The 19,325-nt window shown below is 41.7% G+C and overlaps 1 protein-coding gene across 1 annotated transcript in view; it reads left to right on the forward strand.

Annotated features, from left to right (window-relative positions):
• CENPF (centromere protein F) overlaps nucleotides 1-18,664 on the forward strand; it is a 61,650-nt gene extending 42,986 nt beyond the window's left edge. Inside the window, exons 15-20 of the mRNA XM_020899297.2 lie at nucleotides 4,055-4,231; nucleotides 4,561-4,722; nucleotides 6,957-7,119; nucleotides 10,570-11,046; nucleotides 13,457-13,635; nucleotides 17,679-18,664. Of these exons, the coding sequence (XP_020754956.2) occupies nucleotides 4,055-4,231; nucleotides 4,561-4,722; nucleotides 6,957-7,119; nucleotides 10,570-11,046; nucleotides 13,457-13,635; nucleotides 17,679-17,882 (1,362 nt within the window). The 3' untranslated portion in view covers nucleotides 17,883-18,664. The remainder of the gene's footprint in view (nucleotides 1-4,054; nucleotides 4,232-4,560; nucleotides 4,723-6,956; nucleotides 7,120-10,569; nucleotides 11,047-13,456; nucleotides 13,636-17,678) is intronic.
• Nucleotides 18,665-19,325: the final 661 nt, after the last annotated feature.

Below are 19,325 nucleotides of genomic sequence, written 5' to 3' on the forward strand. Positions count from 1 at the left end.
AGGAAGTTCCTATGAATGATATCTAAGTCCTGCACCTGCTGAAATCTGCTTGGGACTGAGCAGTCTGAGAGTATCCCTAGTATATTGTTACTTGCATTTCATTTATAGGCTCTTCTAAAAAAACAAAATGCTAAGTGTTCAGCTTGAAGGCCGTATGTATGAGTGTGTTGGTCTGCAATGGCTTTATTCATTCTGTAAACACTGCTAAAATCAAAGGATAGCTATCCAGTGGTTCCTGCACTCACAGAGCTTACTGTCGCAACACAATAAATCACTCCATAGGAAATGTGTAAAATAATCATGAACTCTTCAAGTGCTATAAGCCTTGTCCAGTGGTTATAAGAATGCCTGCCAGTGCAGGGGACACCGGTTTGACCCCTGGTCCAACAAGATTCCACAAACGGTGAGGATGCTAAGCCCGTGTGCACAACTACTGAGCCTCTGCTCTGCAATAGGAGATACCGCTGCAGTGAGAAGTCCGGGCACCAGAACTAGAGCGTAGCCCCTCCTTGCTGCAACTAGAGAAAGCCCATGTGCAGCACTGAAGACCCAGTGTTGCCAAATAAATAAATTAGTATTTTTTAAAAAACAACTGTTAAGCATGATAAAGGAAACGAGATTCTTCCCTGCAGAATGTTTGAGAAGTTGGGTATAGGAGTAGGGAACAACCTAATTTAGACAAGATGGTCTGAGAATGCCACCTGCAAGGCAAGAAGTCACCATGTGAAGAACATGACCAAGGAAAGAGGCTTCTAAGTCTGTAGAGCAGTGTGACAAAATCTCTGAAATTAGGGACTTCCCTGGTGGTCCAGTGACGAAGACTCCGTGCTCCCAAAGCCAGGGGCCTGGGTGCAATCCCTGGTCAGGGAATTAGGTCCCATAGGCTGTGACTAGGAGTTCACATGCCTCAACTAAAGATCTCGCATGCTGCTATGAAGATTGAAGATCCTGTGTGCTGCAAAGACATGGAGCAGCCTTAAAGGGGGGAAAAAAACAAAACTCTGAAATTATAAACACCTATGGACATTTTCGAAATTGAAAGGAAGCCATTGTGGCTGGAGTCAGATGGAAAATAAGATGAAAGAAGGTTGGAGCAGTAGGAAAACATGGTAAAGAACTAGTTCAGCTCAGTCGCTTAGTTGTGTCTGACTCTTTGTGACCCTGTGAACCGCAGCACGCCAGGCCTCCCTGTCCATCACCAACTGCCAGAGTTTACCCAAACTCATGTCCATTAAGTCAGTGATGCCATCCAACCATCTCATTCTCTGTTGTCCCCTTCTCCTCCTGCCCTCAGTCTTTCCCAGCATCAGGGTCTTTTCAAATGAGTCTGCTCTTTGCATTAGGTGGCCAAAGTATTGGAGTTTTAGCTTCCAACATCAGTCCTTCCAATGAACACCCAGGACTGATCTCCTTTAGGATGGACTGGTTGGATCTCCTTGCAGTCCAAGGGACTCTCAAGAGTCTTCTCCAACACCACACTTCAAAAAAAGCATCAATTCTTCGGCGCTCAGCTTTCTTTATAGTCCAACTCTCACATCCATACGTGACTACGGGAAAAACCAGAGCCTTGACTAGACGGACCTTTGTTGACAAAGTAATGTCTCTGCTTTTTAATATGCTGTCTAGGTTTGTCATAACTTTCCTTCACAATCTAAAATGATACAAACTACAAGAGGCTGGTGATTGAAAGGAAGGTTTAGGATAGATACATGAATTTGGCTAGTTCACAATATAGGTAGTATTTCAGGATGGCTGCTATCCAAAAGTCTACAAGCAATAAATGCTGGAGAGGGTGTGGAGAAAAGGGAACCCTCTTACACTGTTGGTGGGAATGCAAATTAGTACAGCCACTATGGAAAACAGTGTGGAGATTTCTTAAAAAGCTGGAAATAGAACTGCCATATGACCCAGCAATCCCACTTCTGGGCATACACACCAAGGAAACCAGATCTGAAAGAGACACGTGCACCCCAATGTTCATCGCAGCACTGTTTATAATAGCCAGGACATGGAAGCAACCCAGATGCCCATCAGCAGACGAATGGATGAGGAAGCTGTGGTACATATACACCATGGAATATTACTCAGCCATTAAAAAGAATTCATTTGAATCAGTTCTAATGAGATGGATGAAACTGGAGCCCATTATACAGAGCGAAGTAAGCCAGAAAGATAAAGACCATTACAGTATACTAACACATATATATGGACTTTAGAAAGATGGTAACGATAACCCTATATGCAAAAATTATCAGGATGGTAGAACATACAGATGGAGAAGAGAAGGTGCAGAAGAGGCGGCTCAGGGCCCAGCCCAGGTGACCCCCAGGTGACCCCTAGCACGCAGGGTGAGACGGAGGAGCAAGAGCCAGCAGAGAAACTGGGACGACAGGAGGAGGCAAACCGGGAGAGTGGCCTGTTCCTGAAGGCATGAGTGGAGGCTGTCTTGGGACTGAAGGAGTGGTCAGAGGCATCAGATTCTGCTCAGAGGATGAAAGAGATGAGGGCTAAAGAATGGGATTTGTAACATGGAGCTTGATGATGCTATTTCAGGAGGAGCTGGGATAAAAGGTTGGAGTGGGTTGAGGAGTGGTTGATGAGAAAGTGGACACAGCATGTATTTAAATACATGTAGGAACAGCTATTTGGGATCAGGCACGGAGAAGCCAGATGCCTCTAGGGCTGCAGTTTTTCTAGTCCTGCCTCGTAAAGGGAGAGAGGGGCAGAGGAGTAGGGAGCATGTGACAGGAAATTCTTAAAGTGACAGAAGATGCACGTAAGCTGGCCAAGGAAGGAAACGCAAGTCTGGAGGGGCTTGAGTGTACCGGTGTTGGTGGTCCTGTTGGTGAGGTCAAGAAATTACTGTGATAGAAGTACTTAAAAAAGTGAGACGCCCAGAGAGCCAAGGAAGGTTTGGTCCAGGGTATTGTAGTTGTGAAGCTGAGGTTTCAGAGATCCCGTGTTGCTTGTGGAGGTGACCTGGGGTTGGAACAGAGGAAATTGCCCCTAGAGGTGAAGTCACCTTTTGAAGTGAATTACAGTCATCCCTCGGTATCCACAGGAGATGGGTTCTAGGCCCTCCAGATTTCAAAATTCATAGATGTTCAAGTCCCTCCTATAAAATGGCATAATGTTTGCATGTAACCTACACACATCCCTCTGAATACTTGAAGTTTGCATGTGCTCAGTTGCTAGGTCATGTCTGACTCTGCAACTCCATGGACCGTAGCCCGCCAGGCTTCTCTGTCCTTGGGATATTCCAGGCAAGAATACTAGACTGGGTTGCCATTTCCTCTTCCAGGGGATCTTCCTGACCCAGGGATTGAACCCAAGTCTCCCGTGTCTGCATTGGCAGGTAGATTCTTTACCACTGAGCCACCTGGGAAGCCCATTACTGGATTACTTAAAATACCTAATACTATGTAAATAGTTGTAAATACTCTGCCTGCAATGCAGGAGACCCCGGTTCGGGAAAGTCCCCTGGAGAAGGGATGGGCTGCCCACTTCAGTATTCTTGGACTCCCCTGGGGGCTCAGACAGGAAAGAATCCACCTGCAATGCAGGAGACCTGGGTTTGATCCCTGGGTTGGGAAGATCCTCTGGAGGAGGGCAACCCACTCCAGTATTCTTGCCTAGAGAGTCCTCATGGACAGAGGAACCTGGGGGCCCCAGTCCATCAGATTGAAAAGAATTGTACAGGACTGAGCGACTAAACAACAACAATAAGTAACCTACTAGAATATGTAAATACAATGTAAATACTGTGTGGAAAGTTCCTGGTACACAGAAAATTCAACTTTGACTTTTTGGAACTGTCTGGAATTTTGGGGGAGTGGGGATGGAATATTTTTGTTTTGTAGTTGGTTGTATTTGTGGATGTTTAATCTGTGGCTGTAGAACATCAGCTGTACGTTGCTAAGGATTATAGCCCTAATTCTGTATAGATTTTGTCTCACCTGTAAATGAGTTTTTTCCCTTCCATACTCAGTGTTCCTAAGTATATATGTCCAGGTTCTTAATTATCTTCCCATAATTTTATTGTTTTTCTCATTAGGGTCAACTGAAGGAGCTCATGCTAGAAAACAGTCAATTGAAGAAGAGTTTGGATTGTGTACACAAAGACCAGATGGAAGAGCAAGGGAAAATGAGAGGAGAAATAGCTGAATATCAGCTACGGCTTCAGGAAGCTGAAAACAAACATCAGGCTTTGCTTCTGGATACAAACAAACAGGTAAAAAGTGTGTGGTCTGGAGACTGGGCAAGCTGGAGAGTATGTGTCGATGGGGGTGATGAGGCATTTTTTGCAAGCAAGCCAGTGTTGTGTATTATAATTATGCTTCCTAATTTTGTGAGTGGTCTCATTCTATTAACTTCCCTTTCTTTCCCCCAGTTATTTGCACATGTCTTATTTTGTGCCTTGAGTTTTTAAAAGATACATTTCCATCTTGGAGAGAGTTCCAAAAACCATGATCTTTGGAGTAGCAGTTTTCTTTTCTGTTTGTTTCCCTTATGATGTTTTTACTTGAGCCTCCTGGCTAAAGTAACATTTTTATGCCCTAGCATGAAATGGAAATCCAGACATATCGAGAGAAACTGACTTCTAAGGAGGAATGTCTCAGCTCACAGAAGGTGGAGATAGACCTCTTAAAGTCCAGTAAAGAAGAACTCAATAACTCTTTGAAAGCGACCACTGAGCTTTTAGAAGAATTGAAGAAAACCGAGGTATGTACACTTATCATTACTTCATAACTTAGAATGGCTAAGTTATTACTGTTACTAATACATGTACCAGTGGTTTTAATGATATGAAATTAAGTGTTTTCATTTTGCTTTTCATGAAAAAAGTTATTGTAGTGATAAATCGTTCATCAGTTGCCTGCTGAGTTGTTTCTGCAGATCAGAGGACAGCATGCAGTTCCATAGCCTGAGTAGACTTTACCCATCGCTCAGTGAATGCCCTCAAAGTAGAGGATGCCAGAGACTTCTTGAGGGGGATACGAAGATCAAGCCAATAGTAGATCACGGCAGGCCCCTCCAGACATAGATGATTTTGTGGTGAAAGTCTTACATGATTGGTCTTCAGGTTCACTACTGTCACCAAACCCACTTTCCCATGACTTTGGGGTTCAAGGTGAGCCAAGCACTTGGCCAGCCATACATATGTATACGTTCTCCTCTTCCTCTCGATGCAGGGACCATCAAACTTTTTTCTTTAGAAAAAAGAAGGTGAACCCTAATCTCAGTATTTGTGGGCTCAGTTGCTCAATCATGTCTGACTCTTTGTGACCCCGTGGACTGTAGCCCATCGGGCTCCTCTGTCCATGGAATTTTCTGGGTGAGAGTACTGGAATGGGTTGCCGTTTCTTACTCCAGCGGATCTTCCCTACCTGGAGAACCAACCCACGTTTCTTGTGTCTCCTGCATTGGCAGGCGGATTCTTTACCACTGTGCCACCTGGAAAGTTCCATTGTTAAGACTGTAGGAAGTCCTATAGTAATTCTACCTGGAAAAGGAGGCTGTTTTGATTCCCACAAATACTTTGCATAAAACAAATACCATCCAGAATGTAAAATATGAACCTGGAAAATAAATATCTTTCAGAAAAGTTAAGATAACTAGGTATAGATTTCTTATGTTGATAGTCTTATACAGTTATCACAGTGAAGGAAATATACCAAGGAAATACAAACTAAGTTTAAAATAACATTAATGATCAATAATGTCCTGTTGCTACAAAATGAGAGATATTAGGTTTAATAACAGAAAGAAATAGCTTCAGGTCTACTTTTTAATTTACTTGCTTTCTCCTTTTTTTTAAATCTTTGACAGTTGTACTGTGGGGAATGTCTATTTATATATGTACAAAATGGTACATTGTTAGTTGAGTCTATTCAAACCTCATAATTTTATTGAAGTTGATAAGCATTGTTGAAATTGAATTAAATCTGTTTCTAATCCATTTATGTTTGGAATCAGAAATAGAAAATTCTGAAAGTTCAAATTTATTGCAACTTTGATAAAATTATTTAAAGGCGAAATGTACAAAGAGGGAAATCTATTTGTAACATCAATGTGCTGCTAAGCTGCTGCTTTCTTTTTCTTTGACAGTTTGGTCTGCCATTGTATGTTTATGATCTCTTATCAGAAACTCTTAGAGCTAGATTGTTTTGGAGTTCTGTATTTCTTAGATATTAGATAATGCAATGCATATGCCACATATCACATAATATCCTATCAGAGTCTGTGGTGATATTTCATAATCAAATTCATAGTTTTCTAGCAAAATGTATGAATATTTTCACAAGGTGGGATAAATAAAGACTGTAAATTCCTTTATATCTGTTCAGGTCAAGTTTTGCCTATAAATCATTTTCAGAACTTGTTTTTTTGATTTTGCAATTGTGCTTAAGGAACTATGAACATGCACTACTAAGAAGTGCTTGATGACATAATTCTCCCACCATTCTATTCACTTTTTGTTTGAGTTACTATAACATTTAGATTTATGTTATAAACCATAATATCATTTGGCTTTAAATTAGTGTTGTGAGCCATATCTCTGGCCTTCATTTGGTATGACACAACAAATGTCATCTTAGGTATTGAAACTGTGCCAGAGCACAGAATCACAAATGGGAACACAATTCTCTCATCTGGAGTGTTTGGCCCACCAAGAATATGTCCATGGACCCTCAGCCCCTACCTCCCGGGTGTGATTCCCATTGGATAAACACAGATATATTGGGCTACTTACTTAGTAGGACAAAGACACAGTGTTTACTGGGGGAACTTAGGACACTGAACAGAGACGAGGAATTGTTTTATGCATCTTTAGATGTTTTGTCCTGTTCTTAAACTTATAGCATATAATTCTTAATTATATCTCATTAATATTTTTCCATATGCTCACGAAAAGCCATTCAAGGTTTTTAAGTGGAATTGCTTTTGTTTTGTAGATGGAAAATCTAAAACATGCAGATAAATTGAAGAAGGAAAACGATCGTGCCCAGAGTAAAATAAAGTTATTGATGAAATCCTGTAAACAGCTGGAAGAGGAAAAGGTGATGTTGCAGAAAGAACTGTCTCATCTTGAAGCTGCAGAGCAAAAGCAGAGAGCAGGTGGGTAGGCACACGTGGACCAGCCCTGACCGATGTCCACTAGTGAAGTCACACACTGGTGTGTCTGTGGGGGAAGCGTGCTTGGTGCTCTGTTCTGAGACAGCACGCCCAGACTGAGCAGTGAGCCATTTCCCAGTTTCTGAATTTTGTGCTCAGGCTGGGGTCACTAATGGGATTCAGAATGAAGCCTGCATTTTAAAAATAGAACGACTGCACCTTCTGTTCTATAAAACGTTCAAAAACCTGGCAGCCCTGTTTGCTAATGAGTGTTTCCAAGAAGAGTTATTCATGTGGATGTCCATTACATAGTTCCTACATCAAAGGAAGATTGGCCTCTGAGCTGGCACTGGTAATTTATGAACAGATGATTCTGGTTGTCCTTGGCCCTACTAAATAGAAAGGTCGGGGACTATATTTTTGGGTGTGTAGGTAAAACGAAACAGTAATAACAACACTTTTTGTCACTTTTCGCCATATACACCCGTAGAGTGGAATGCTTTTTCTGTATGGATAGATGACAGGAAATATAGTACGCGTGGCTCTTGTGGACCATACATAGCTTGGCAGGGGTGAGGGGTCAACAGTCTTCCCTACTGAGAAGAGTAATCAGAATGGACTGGGGCTTCAAGGATGGAATCAACACCAACCAGGAAGCTACAAGTGACTGAGACATCTTTGCATATAGTGTCCTTCAAACCCTTGTCCATCAGACCCTCCATTGCCTCCACACGGTTTTCAGCACTTCTTTGGACTTGTCTTTTCATTAGCCGCTGCCTGTCTCCCAGTATACAGCCTTGACTTACTCCTTTCCCAATTTGGAATCAGTCTGTTGTTCCATGTCCAGTTCTAACTGTTGCTTCTTGACTTGCATACAGATTTCTCAGGAGGCAGGTCAGGTCATCTGGTATTCCCATCTCTTGAAGAATTTTCCACAGTTTATTGTGATCCACACAGTGAAAGGCTTTGGCATAGTCAATAAAGCAGAAGTAGATGTTTTTCTGGAACTCTCTTACTTTTTCGATGATCCAATGAATGTTGGCAATTTGATCTCTGGTTCCTCTGCCTTTTCTAAATACAGCTTGAACATCTGGAAGTTCACGGTTCACGTATTGCTGAAGCCTGGCTGGGAGAATTTTGAGCATTACTTTACTAGTGTTTGAGATGAGTGCAATTGTGTGGTGGTTTGACCATTCTTTGGCATTGCCTTTCTTTGGAACTGGAGTGAAAACTGACATTTTCCAGTCCTGTGGCCACTGCTGAGTTTTCCAAATTTACTTGCATATTGAGTACAGCACTTTCACAGCATCATCTTTTAGGATTTGAAATAGCTCAGCTGGAATTCCATCAACTCCACTAGCTTTGTTTTTACTGATGCTTCCTAAGGCCCACTTGACTTCACATTCCAGGATGTGTGGCTCTAAGTGAGTGATCACACCATCGTGATTATCTGGGTTGTGAAGGTCTTTTTTGTATAGTTCTGTGTATTCTTGCCACCTCTTCTTAGTATCTTCTGCTTCTGTTAGGTCCATACCATTTCTGTCCTTTATTGTGCCCATCTTTGCATGAAATATTCCCTTGGTATCTCTAATTTTCTTGAAGAGATCTCTAGTCTTTCTCATTCTATTGTTTCTTTTGCATTGATCACTGAGGAAGGCTTTCTTATCTCTCCTTGCTATTCTTTGGAACTCTACATTCAAATAGGTATATCTTTCCTTTTCTCCTTTGCCTTTAGCTTCTGTTCTTTTCACAGCTATTTGTAAGGCCTCCTCATACAACCATTTTGCTTTTTTGCATTTCTTTTTCTTGGGGATGGTCTTGATCACTGCCTCCTGTACAGTACCACAAACCTCCACCCATAGTTCTTCAGGCACTCTGTCTATCAGATCGAATCCCTTGAATCTATATGTCTTCCACTGTATAATCCTAAGTGTTTGGGAAAGGAGTACGTCAAGGCTGTATGTTGTCATCCTGCTAATTTAACTTAAATGCAGAGTACATCATGAGAAATGCTGGACTTGATAAAGCACAAGCTGGAATCAAGATTGTCGGGAGAAATATCAATAACCTCAGATACGCAGATGACACCACACTTATGGCAGAAAGCGAAGAACTAAAGAGCCTCTTGATGAAAGTGAAAGAGGAGAGTGAAAAAGTTGACTTAAAATTCAACATTCAGAAAACTAAAATCATGGCATCCAGCCCCATCACTTCATGGCAAATAGATGGGGAAACAGTAGCTGACTTTATTTTTTGGGGTTCCAAAATCACTGCAGATGGTGACTGCAGCCATGAAATTAAAAGATGCTTATTCTTTGGAAGAGAAGTTATGACAAACCTAGACAGCATATTAAAAGCAGCAACATTACTTTGCCAACAAAGGTCTGTCTAGTCAAAGCTATGGTTTTTCCAGTGGTCATGTATGGATATGAGAGTTGGACTATAAAGAAAGCTGAGTGCCGAAGAATTGATGCTTTTGAACTGTGGTGTTGGAGAAGACTCTTGACAGTCCCTTGGACTCCAAGGAGATCCAATCTAAAGGAAATCAGTCCTGAATATTCATTGGAAGGACTGATGCTGAAGCTGAAACGCCAGTACTTTGGCCACCTGATGCGAAGAACTGACTCATTAGAAAAGACCCTGATGCTGGGAAAGATTGAAGGCAGGAGGAGAAGGGGACGACAGAGGATGAAATGGTTGGATGGCATCACTGACTCCAGGGATATGAGTTTGAGTAACCTCTGGGAGTTGGTGACGGACAGGGAGGCCTGGCATGCTGCATTCCATGGGGTCACAAAGAGTCGGACACGACTGAGCAGCTGAACTGTCTCCCAAAGCCTTTACAACAGTGACTCTATATTCTCTATCGACTTTTACTGTTCATTCACTTAAAATAGAAAGAACGGACAGATAAATATAGAGGGTGTAATAAATTAGTTTGTTTTATGTAGTATGATAACTACAAGAAAGTTTGATGGATTGGCTGAAATATAAGTTTGAGATATTGATGGGTTATATTTTAACTATCCCAGTCAGTATGTGGGCTCCCTGTTGGCTGAATAATCTGCCTGCGAAATGGTAAAGAATATGCCTGCCAAGCAGGAGATACGGGTTCAATCCCTGGAGAAGGAAATGGCAACCCACTCCAGTATTCTTGCCTAGGAAATCCCATGGACAGAGTAGCCTGGTGGGCTACAATCTGTGGGGTCTGAAAAGAATCGGGCATGACTTAGCAAGTAAACAATAATGTTACTCACTAGAATATGTATTTTGATACAATCCCTCCCAAATAAGAGCTGTTTAAAGTATAAGAACATCTGTGGCTACATCTTCCCCCACTCCTCCAAAATAAAAAAAAATCAAGAGCAAGTCTAATGTTATCTGTTTGATGATGCCCAGTGTTAACTAGAGAAGTGTCACATTACAAATGACTTGTCACTTTACTTTTGACAGATACCCTTGTGGATGGTAATGTCGATGAATTAATAACCGAAATGAAAGAACTGAAAGAAACCCTTGAAGAAAAAACCAAGGAGGCAGACGAATACCTGGATAAATACTGTTCCCTGCTTATAAGCCATGAGAAGTTAGAGAAAGCCAAAGAGATGTTAGAAACACAAGTTGCTCGTCTGAGTTCACAACAATCTAAACTTAATCTTCGAAGTTCTCCTTTGGTGAATTCAGTTGCTCCAGGACCATCCCCAGTCCCTTCTGCCACTGAAAAGAAGTTACCATCTGGCCAAAATAAATCTTCAGGCAAAAGGCAAAGGTCCAGTGGGATTCGGGAGGATGGGGGAGAAGCCACGCCTTCTACACCAGAGACATTTTCTAAAAAAAGCAGGAAAGCCATCAAAAGTGGTATTCACCCTGCAGAGGATGCAGAAGATGCTGAATTTGAGCCAGAGGGGCTTCCAGAAGTTGTAAAGAAAGGTATGACATAATTTTAAAAGTATTTGTGTTCTTTAAAAAATTCTAAAAAATTCACATACAAAAAGAAAAGAAGCATTTGTATTTTGGGGTTATTATGCCATGGTCCTAATTAATCTTCAGAAGCAATAGTCCACTGTTAGATTGGTAAGGTATATACTTTCTTTTCTCTCATGAGAGAATGACAGATCTAATTACTTATGTCACAGTACAAAAAATACTAGAAGATTTGAAACATGACTGTCAAAAAACTGTTTGGAAATCGATATTTCTGTGCTGAACAATCCCCAAATCAAAGATAACCCTTCAAGTTTCCCACCTTTAGTGCTGTGTGACCCAGGTAGTAGGGGAGCTGGAAGATGGGGGCCCCATGATGCTGGCTCCTGGCTGGAGCTACTTAACCATGCTTTTTTGTTTGTTTTTTAACCCCAGTGTTCCTCAACGTGTAGCCCAGAGACTGGGGCTAGTCTAGGAATGTTTGTTACTGTCCCATGACCAAAACGATGTATAGAAATCTTGAGTTAGAATTTAAAATTTTCCTAGCCATTTGCTATTTTGCTGTTTGCAGTATCCAAGCACATAATCAGTTTTTATTGTACTCATTCTTATTGTATTATACAAAAGTATCATTCCACAGCAGATGAGAGATTACTCCCTACCCCTCTTCTGTCCCATAGAACTAGAGAAAAACAAGCATCATATATTAACGCATAAATGTGGAATCTGAAAAAATTGGTATAGATGGTCTTATTTATAGAGCTGAAATAGAGACACAGAAGTAGACAACAAACATATGGATACTAAGGAAAAGCGGGGCGGCAGGATGAATTGGGAGATTAGGACTGACATATATTTTGACATATGATATTGTTGATACTATGTATAAAATGGGTAACTGAGACCCTACTGTATAGCATGGGCTTCCCAGGTGATAAAGAATAAATGATATTCTCTACGAATGATAAGAATCCACCTGCCAATGCAGGAGACCAGGGTTCCCCTCCAGGATCAGGAAGATCCCCTGGAGGAGGGCATGGCAACCCACTCCATGTTCTTGCCTGGGAAAGCCCATGGACAGAGGCGCCTGGTGGGCTACAGTCCATGGGTCAGAGAGCCAGCCGCGGCTGATGGGTTAGACCGGCATGCGCTGTATGCCGCACACGTGTGGGAGCTCTGTGCGGGGTGCTCTGTGCTGGCCTCCACGGGAGTGCAGTCCCAGAGAGAGCGCTCATCTGATGATGGAGCCGACCCACTTTGCTGTTCAGCAGAAAGAATCCAGCATTGTGAAGCGACTGCACGCCAGTGGCAGTGTGCTTGTGAAAGCGGATTCTGGGATATAGAAGACAGACGAGTGGCTGCCAGAGCGGGGAGGACAGGGGAGGCAAGGTGGTGCAGGAGATTGAGAGGTACCGGCTACTACGCTTGAAATAAATGAGCCACAAGGCTGTATCGTTCAGCATGGGGAATAGAGCCAGTAATATAGCCAATATTTTATAATAAGTGAAATGGAACGTAACCTTTAAAAATTGTGAATCACTGTGCTGTACACCTGAAACTAATATAATACCACTAATCAATTAAAAAAAAATTCTGGGAGATGATTTGGGGAAAAAATTTTTTTTTTTTTTTTTTTTTTGCCATAGATGGTTTGAGAAGCACAATTTCGAGTAATTCTAACCCTTAGCTAAGAAATCCAACCTCCGAATAGTTGGTTGGCTCTCTTTTATGACCGCCTTTTATTTGTAGGTAAAGGGTTAAAAACAAAGCAAAAGCAGACTCCTGTAGTCAGTGTAGTTACTTTAAGGCTGTTTTGGAGCGTGTGTGACATGCTGTCTTTTAATGTCCTTGGGACTGCCGTTCTCCTCTTGGCCATCACAGGTTGTGTCAGTTCCCTCTATGCGGGGAGATGATGCCGAGTGAAGTCACTCTTAGCGAGATCCAGACTCTCCTCCCATCCAGTCTTTCTACGTGAGAGTATCCCCGCAAGTAGCTGTTGTGACTTCACAAATTCCCCCTTTCCACAAGAGCAGGCCTTTTCCTGTGCCTGCCCCTTTCCATTTTACCCCTTATTTCCCTCACCAATCCGTCTTACAGGAAGGCCTGCTGGTTTGTTCTTAGTAGAAGCAGGAAGTTTTTTCTCTTTAATGTTATTTCCACCCCCACCTCCCTTTTCCCCATGTTGTTTCTTATGTTTCTAATAAAAAAAGAAGACCTGTGAGGGATTTACTCAGCTTGCTGCCTCCCAGGGTGATTGTGAATACAGTGGGTCCGCTGCCCACTGCGGAGGAGGAAGTGGTTTTGGAGTCGCCCTTATCCTTGCTCACTCGTGAATGTCACCTGTGGATATCACTCCCCCTGGAGAGGCTGATGGAATTGCAGCCAGCAGTGCTGACAGTCGCTTTTGTGCCCTTAGGGTTTGCTGACATCCCAACTGGAAAGACGAGCCCGTACATCCTGCGGCGGACAACCATGGCAACCAGGACCAGCCCCCGCCTTGCTGCCCAGAAGTTAGCAACATCCCCGCCAAGTCTCGACAAAGAAAATCTCACCGAGACCTCCAAACCAACAGCTGGTGGCAGCAGATCACAAAAGGTAAACTCTGTGAACACGTATCTACTGTGTGAAATCCAGGAAATTAGAGCGTTATCTGGGCAAGACTTTGACACTGAACCCTCTGACTCGGGAGCCCTTCAAAGTCTGACCTTTTCCCCGTGGTATAAATAAGTCAGTAGTGATGAGAGTAGCAAGCAGATGCAAGGATAGACGTCACGTTATCCTGCCACACAATCTCATCCTTGACCCAGCAGGCTGCTTCTAAACAGTCTGATGGGAAATGGTGTTGTCAGAGCGGAGCTCCTAGGGCTTGTTAGAACGTTTCGGCAGAACCGTGGAAGGACGGGGTGCAGGCACTGGTCACTGCTTGTTTACAGGCTTCCCTCTCACCCCTCTGCCCCCCGGCTGTGATTCTTAGTGTTTATTACTCCTTGACTTTCTAGGAGAAGCAAGTAGATGTCTGAAGAAAGGAGCTCGGCCTGTGGGTGTCTCTCTCGATTGTTGAAGTGAGAGAGGGTCGGAATCCTAGGGACCTCCCTGCACCTTGCAAACAGCCCAGTCAGGTTATTTAAAGCACAGAGTGTATTGGCTTCACAGCCGTAGCAGCAGCTACCGTTTATGCATGCAAAGTACATGAATTTTAGGGAACTCAGTTTTATCTTATTTTATTGAACTCTCTTAGGTAGTTATTATAAAAGGATGAAGAAAGTAAGACTCATAAGATTGAACCCCCCCGGGTTAACACCTGTCTCTCAGCTCCAGTCTTGTTCTTTTCCTATTGTTTCTCAAACTAGGGATCACAGGAATCTTGTTGGAAGTTTCTGGAATAGCTTACAGAATTTTTGTTTTTAATATTGTGATTTTACTTTGTTTATTGGTTAGAGTTTTAAGTATTCAATCAGATAACCTTGATCCAGCCAACAAAACTTCGAAGGTGTAGTAACCCTTATTTGTATAAGGTAATACTTTTTAAGTGGGCAGGCGTGTTCCTCATTAGGATTTTAGATACCAAATACAAAGACTTTGGTGATTAGTTGCATCAAAGCAACAACATTTAAGCAAATGTTTGTTATGCTGATATATAAGAGCTTTAAGGATTAAGGAGTTTATATCTACAGTTAAGTTTGTTTATAACTTACATTATAATAAAGATCTTATTCACTGGGGGCTGAGGGAGAAGGGTATGAGATTTTCTTTCACTCATTAAAATGGGCCCATCTATGACTTGGAATTAGAAATATTTTGCTATTTTGTGCAAATTTCTTTCCCTTCCCCATCAGTCTTCCCACCTCCCATGTCCAACCCACCTTTCTCTAATTTTTCTTTCTTACTGTACACTCATGTTTGGAGTTAACTTTTGAATGTTGGTAACAGTAAAACACTGAAGAGTATACTGGAGTAGGTCCTAACTCTCCAGGGACCATAAGAACAGTTTCTTTTCCATAAAGTAACTAGTAGTTTTAAAGAGTGAAGCTTCCAGACTTGACCAAAGCTATTAAGCACAACCTAATTCCTGAAATGAAGTATTTGGCTGTTTCCAGTATGACTTCTGTGATGTTGCTGATTATGTTAACAGTTTACTTGTGTCCTCATGTCTAATACAGGTATCTTCTAAATTAATGGAGCTGTTAATGTCCTGAAGTGATTGCAATAATAGATGTTTAAAGGTGTGTTAGGAAATCACCTCATAAGATTACCATAGGGGTCACTTTTCCTTCTTTTATGAGGAACTGATGATAAAGTAGTTGTCATGTGGAGTTTGAGCTTATTTTCTAAGAGAGCTTTGCACGCTAGGGGGCCTGCTCTCCACACTGCTGTCACATCTGCTGAGGACAGAGCAGTAACCATGGTTTCCTGCGGACTTGTGTGTGCAGGAGCTATAGGCTGCAGTAGACACCAGTGGTTATGAACTGCTAAGCAATTTTGTGCACTTGTGCACATGAATGGGGGGTGGTTCCTCTTGAAAGGAGGTTATAGGGGACTTGTGATTAGATGCAAGCCTTCAAAACCCAGCCTATTGATTTTTAATATAATCCAACATCTTCTGAGTCACCTTATAAAATGCTTGCCTCATCTGCTGAGCATATTTCATCATTCAGTTTGAAAAAAGAGACAGCAAGTTATCCTTTCCTAAAGCGGTTGCTTAGAAACTTCAGATTATGAATATTCACCTGAAGTCACTGGCTGAGTGTTGAGAGATTTCCTAGATCATTTAACAGAACTTTTAGTGACAGCTGACAAGTTCGAAGGGGAACATGGCTAAGATGCAGAATAGGTGAGGATCAGTCTCTGCTTTGTCTCTGGGACTTAGCTCCAGAGGACCGTCCACTAACTGTATGAGATGACTGTGAGGCCATCACCACAGGGCCTGTCAGCAATTTAGTGGGATCTTAACCATTTTTCCTACTTATGAGTTTCTTTTCCAGTGAGCTATTTGCATACCCGTTGTCTCCCCACTGTGGCTGCAGACACAGTTTGTAAGACAGTTAGGGTACAGGTACACTTAATATCTTAAATACCTGGGAAGTCTGACCTCATCTAGTTATGGATAAGTCTGAGGCTAACTAACCAACATGAGGATCAAATCCAAAGTTAAAACTCTGATTACCAACTACAGTTTCCTCAATTCAGAATCAAGAAATTGAGTCTGGAAGGGGAGGCCAAAGGGTGAACTTTGGCTATTCTATTGGGTTTCAGAAGGAGTTTTACTAGCTCACATTCTCTTTCCCCAATGCAGTCTCTCTCCCCACCTCCTCTGTCTTTTAATGGTGCAACTAAAGGTTTGATTCTCCTGCAGCTCATGGGTTCAAGGGAAATGTCTGTCTTCTGTATCACTTTCTACTTTAAAAAAAAACAAAAAGAAAGAAAAAGAGTGCCAGTAAAACTCTTGTTTTTTTCCTTCAAATTTCCATGGACAGTAATTTTCCATTAAGTCCTAATCCTTCAAAGCCACTCCTTTTAAGTGTCCTGCACATCATCTGAGGTAGAGGCGACCTTTCCAGGGATCTGATCTGTTGGCCAGATTTACTATGTTTTGTAATGAAAAGTATTTAGCTGCCTTTTAAAACCACACACTTCCTATGGAAAGAATATACACGGGGAAATAATTTCCATTCTTTCTTCTTCTGCTTCAGAAGGTGGTCCCAGGCAGGCAGTTGGGCAGGGAGTGGTCTGTCCCATAGGTGCTTCTCAGAGTTGGTACTGAGTACGTATCACCCTAGCTGAGTCCTTCCTCTTTTTCTTTTAAAGATCTTCCTACCTGAACCATCTACTCTTGCCCTTTCACTTTGGTTGTGACATTTTTCTGTATTTCATCTGTCTTGCTCTTTCTCTCTCCTGACCCCATATTTTTTCTCACTACCATAGAAAACTCAAAAAATCTCAGCCCTACCAGCTGCATTACCCTCTCATCTACTTCTTAGAGTCTCACATTTTTTGAGATCCCCCTTTCTCTTAAAAGGGGGAATCCCCCTTTCTCTTAAAAGGCAGGACATCAGAAAGGGAACTTAAAATTTTTTTCTGAACTTTAAATGGAAGGAGAATGATTAAAATGTTATTATGTGAGGAAGAGGCTCTAGGTCTTTTAAATGTTGTAAATAAAGCTTCCACCTTATGAAACTGTTAAGACTCACTGGAATACGTTTATTTGAATGATAGAGGCTCAAGTAAGATAAATGGAAGCTGGTTTGGGTTCTTACACAAATATTGAATGTTTGCTATTAGTCAAGCATATTCTGGGCACTGTGGATGCAAAGGTAAAAAGGACATAGTGTTTGCCCTCAGAGAGCTTACCTTCTGATCTGAGAAGGTCACAGTGACCTTGGGAACGAGTGTCTGGTCATTAGAGGTGTCAAGGAAAGCTTTGCAAGGTGCCTCTTCAGAGGTGGTGTCCAACCCTTTTCTCTAGCTTCTCTGTTTAGGTGGGGGCCTGTTTTCAGGGTAGAAGAAATCATTGTACTGTGTAGAATTCCTACAAGAAGAATTGAACTTCAAATGTGATGACCTAAATAAGTACTTTATTTTTCATGCTGTAGAAATGCGAATGTGATTTTAAACCTCTAAAGACAATACTTGTGTTGCAGGTCAAGGTTTCTCAACAGAGCCCAGTGGATTCAGGCGCTCCCTTCCGAGATCCCACTGCCAGATCTCTCTCCATCAGTAATCTTCCCGAGAGAAGTCCAGCGGGCAGCCCCAGGGAGGGCCTAAGAGCCAAGCGAGGCCGCCACGCCCCCAGCCCAGAAGCCAGCCTGGAGTCCAGGGGCGGTGAGAACTGTAGAGTCCAGTAAAGAGCCCGTGAGTGTCAGGACTCCTGGAAGGTGGCAGCTGCTGAGCAGAACGCAGTCTGACTGTGCGCTTGTCTTTGTTCATCAGTCAGCACCTTACCAGAGGGGAGAAAACAGCTCCTTTTAAATCGAAATACATTTGACCATTTAGATCTCCCTTGTAGAAGAATTATAAAAGTTTGGAAGCACTGATTACCTCTGCATTGATATTCCTCTTCTGTAATGTAAAATAGTCCCGTATAAAGCATTTTGGCAATGTTACACTTAAATGGCAAGCACTGTATTACAACTCCTGTTTTTATGTGGATTTTACACTAAAAAATTCAAGTAACATTTTCTTACTTGCAACGGACAGTTCCCAGGAAAATGTAAACTTTTGCTTTATGATATTTCTTTTGTATAATGTTAGACATGGAATAATTTTAGATCAAGAATTTCTTTGAGTTGAGTAAAATGAAACCCTGTTACATGTTTTTAAGGAAAACATGCACACAGATACATGTGTGGGTGTGTTCCTCCTCTTCCACTGTGTTTTCTAAATCTTGGCTTACTTATATAACCTGTTCATACTTGTGTGTGGTGTGGTGGGAGTTGTGTGTAGATTTTCAATTAGCCTGGTTGCAGGCTCCTCAAAGATACAGTATTTTGAGTTTTCTGTCATTGTGGTGTTTCTCTTCAAGGCCAGTTTGTTGTAGTGCTTTGGTAGGATTCTCATAAATGGTGATCTATAAAATAGGGCATTTTTTCTAATAAAAAATTCAATTCACCTTTGTTTTATGTATAAATGATTTCTAAGTATAAATATATTATGAACTTTGGTACCATTTCTTGTTAACTTCAACAGCCTCTTGTAAAAGTAAACATATTTTAACAAATGATACTACTACATTTAGAAAACACATTCAGTTATATTAAAAAGACATGGTTTGGAATGTGGGTCATGAAGATTATGTAGGCATATAATATGTCCAGCCAGTGCCTAGCACACTGTGTGTACTCATTCAATCTCATCAACAAGGTTATAAGGATGTGGTATTTTCCAGCTCATTTATGGATGACAGAGTTTTGTAAATATGCAGGCATTCTGAGCCATATCAATTTCAAAAACTTTGGAACAAGTCCTTGTGTCCTCGAATCAGGGTAAAGAAGTTTTCCAGGACATGAACTTGTAAAAAGATAATTTGCTGTTGACTTTTAGTTCAGATTTATGTATAAACTTTGACAAATACTAACATTTATATTTTAAAATTGTCCTTTGCTAGGTGGCCTCTATGTTGGATAATGCTTCAATAATATGAAACTACTTACTATTCATCTACTGAAAGTGACATCCTGTCTTTCCCCCTAATTCTTCAGTTGCTTGGGGTTGTGATCTGGTGCAATATCCTTATCATAAGTCATCCCAAGGCTGCCATGTGCTCAAGGGCATGGCCCAGAGGAGATATT

This window comes from Odocoileus virginianus, chromosome 11, assembly GCF_023699985.2.
Source record: "Odocoileus virginianus isolate 20LAN1187 ecotype Illinois chromosome 11, Ovbor_1.2, whole genome shotgun sequence".
NCBI lineage: Eukaryota > Metazoa > Chordata > Mammalia > Artiodactyla > Cervidae > Odocoileus > Odocoileus virginianus.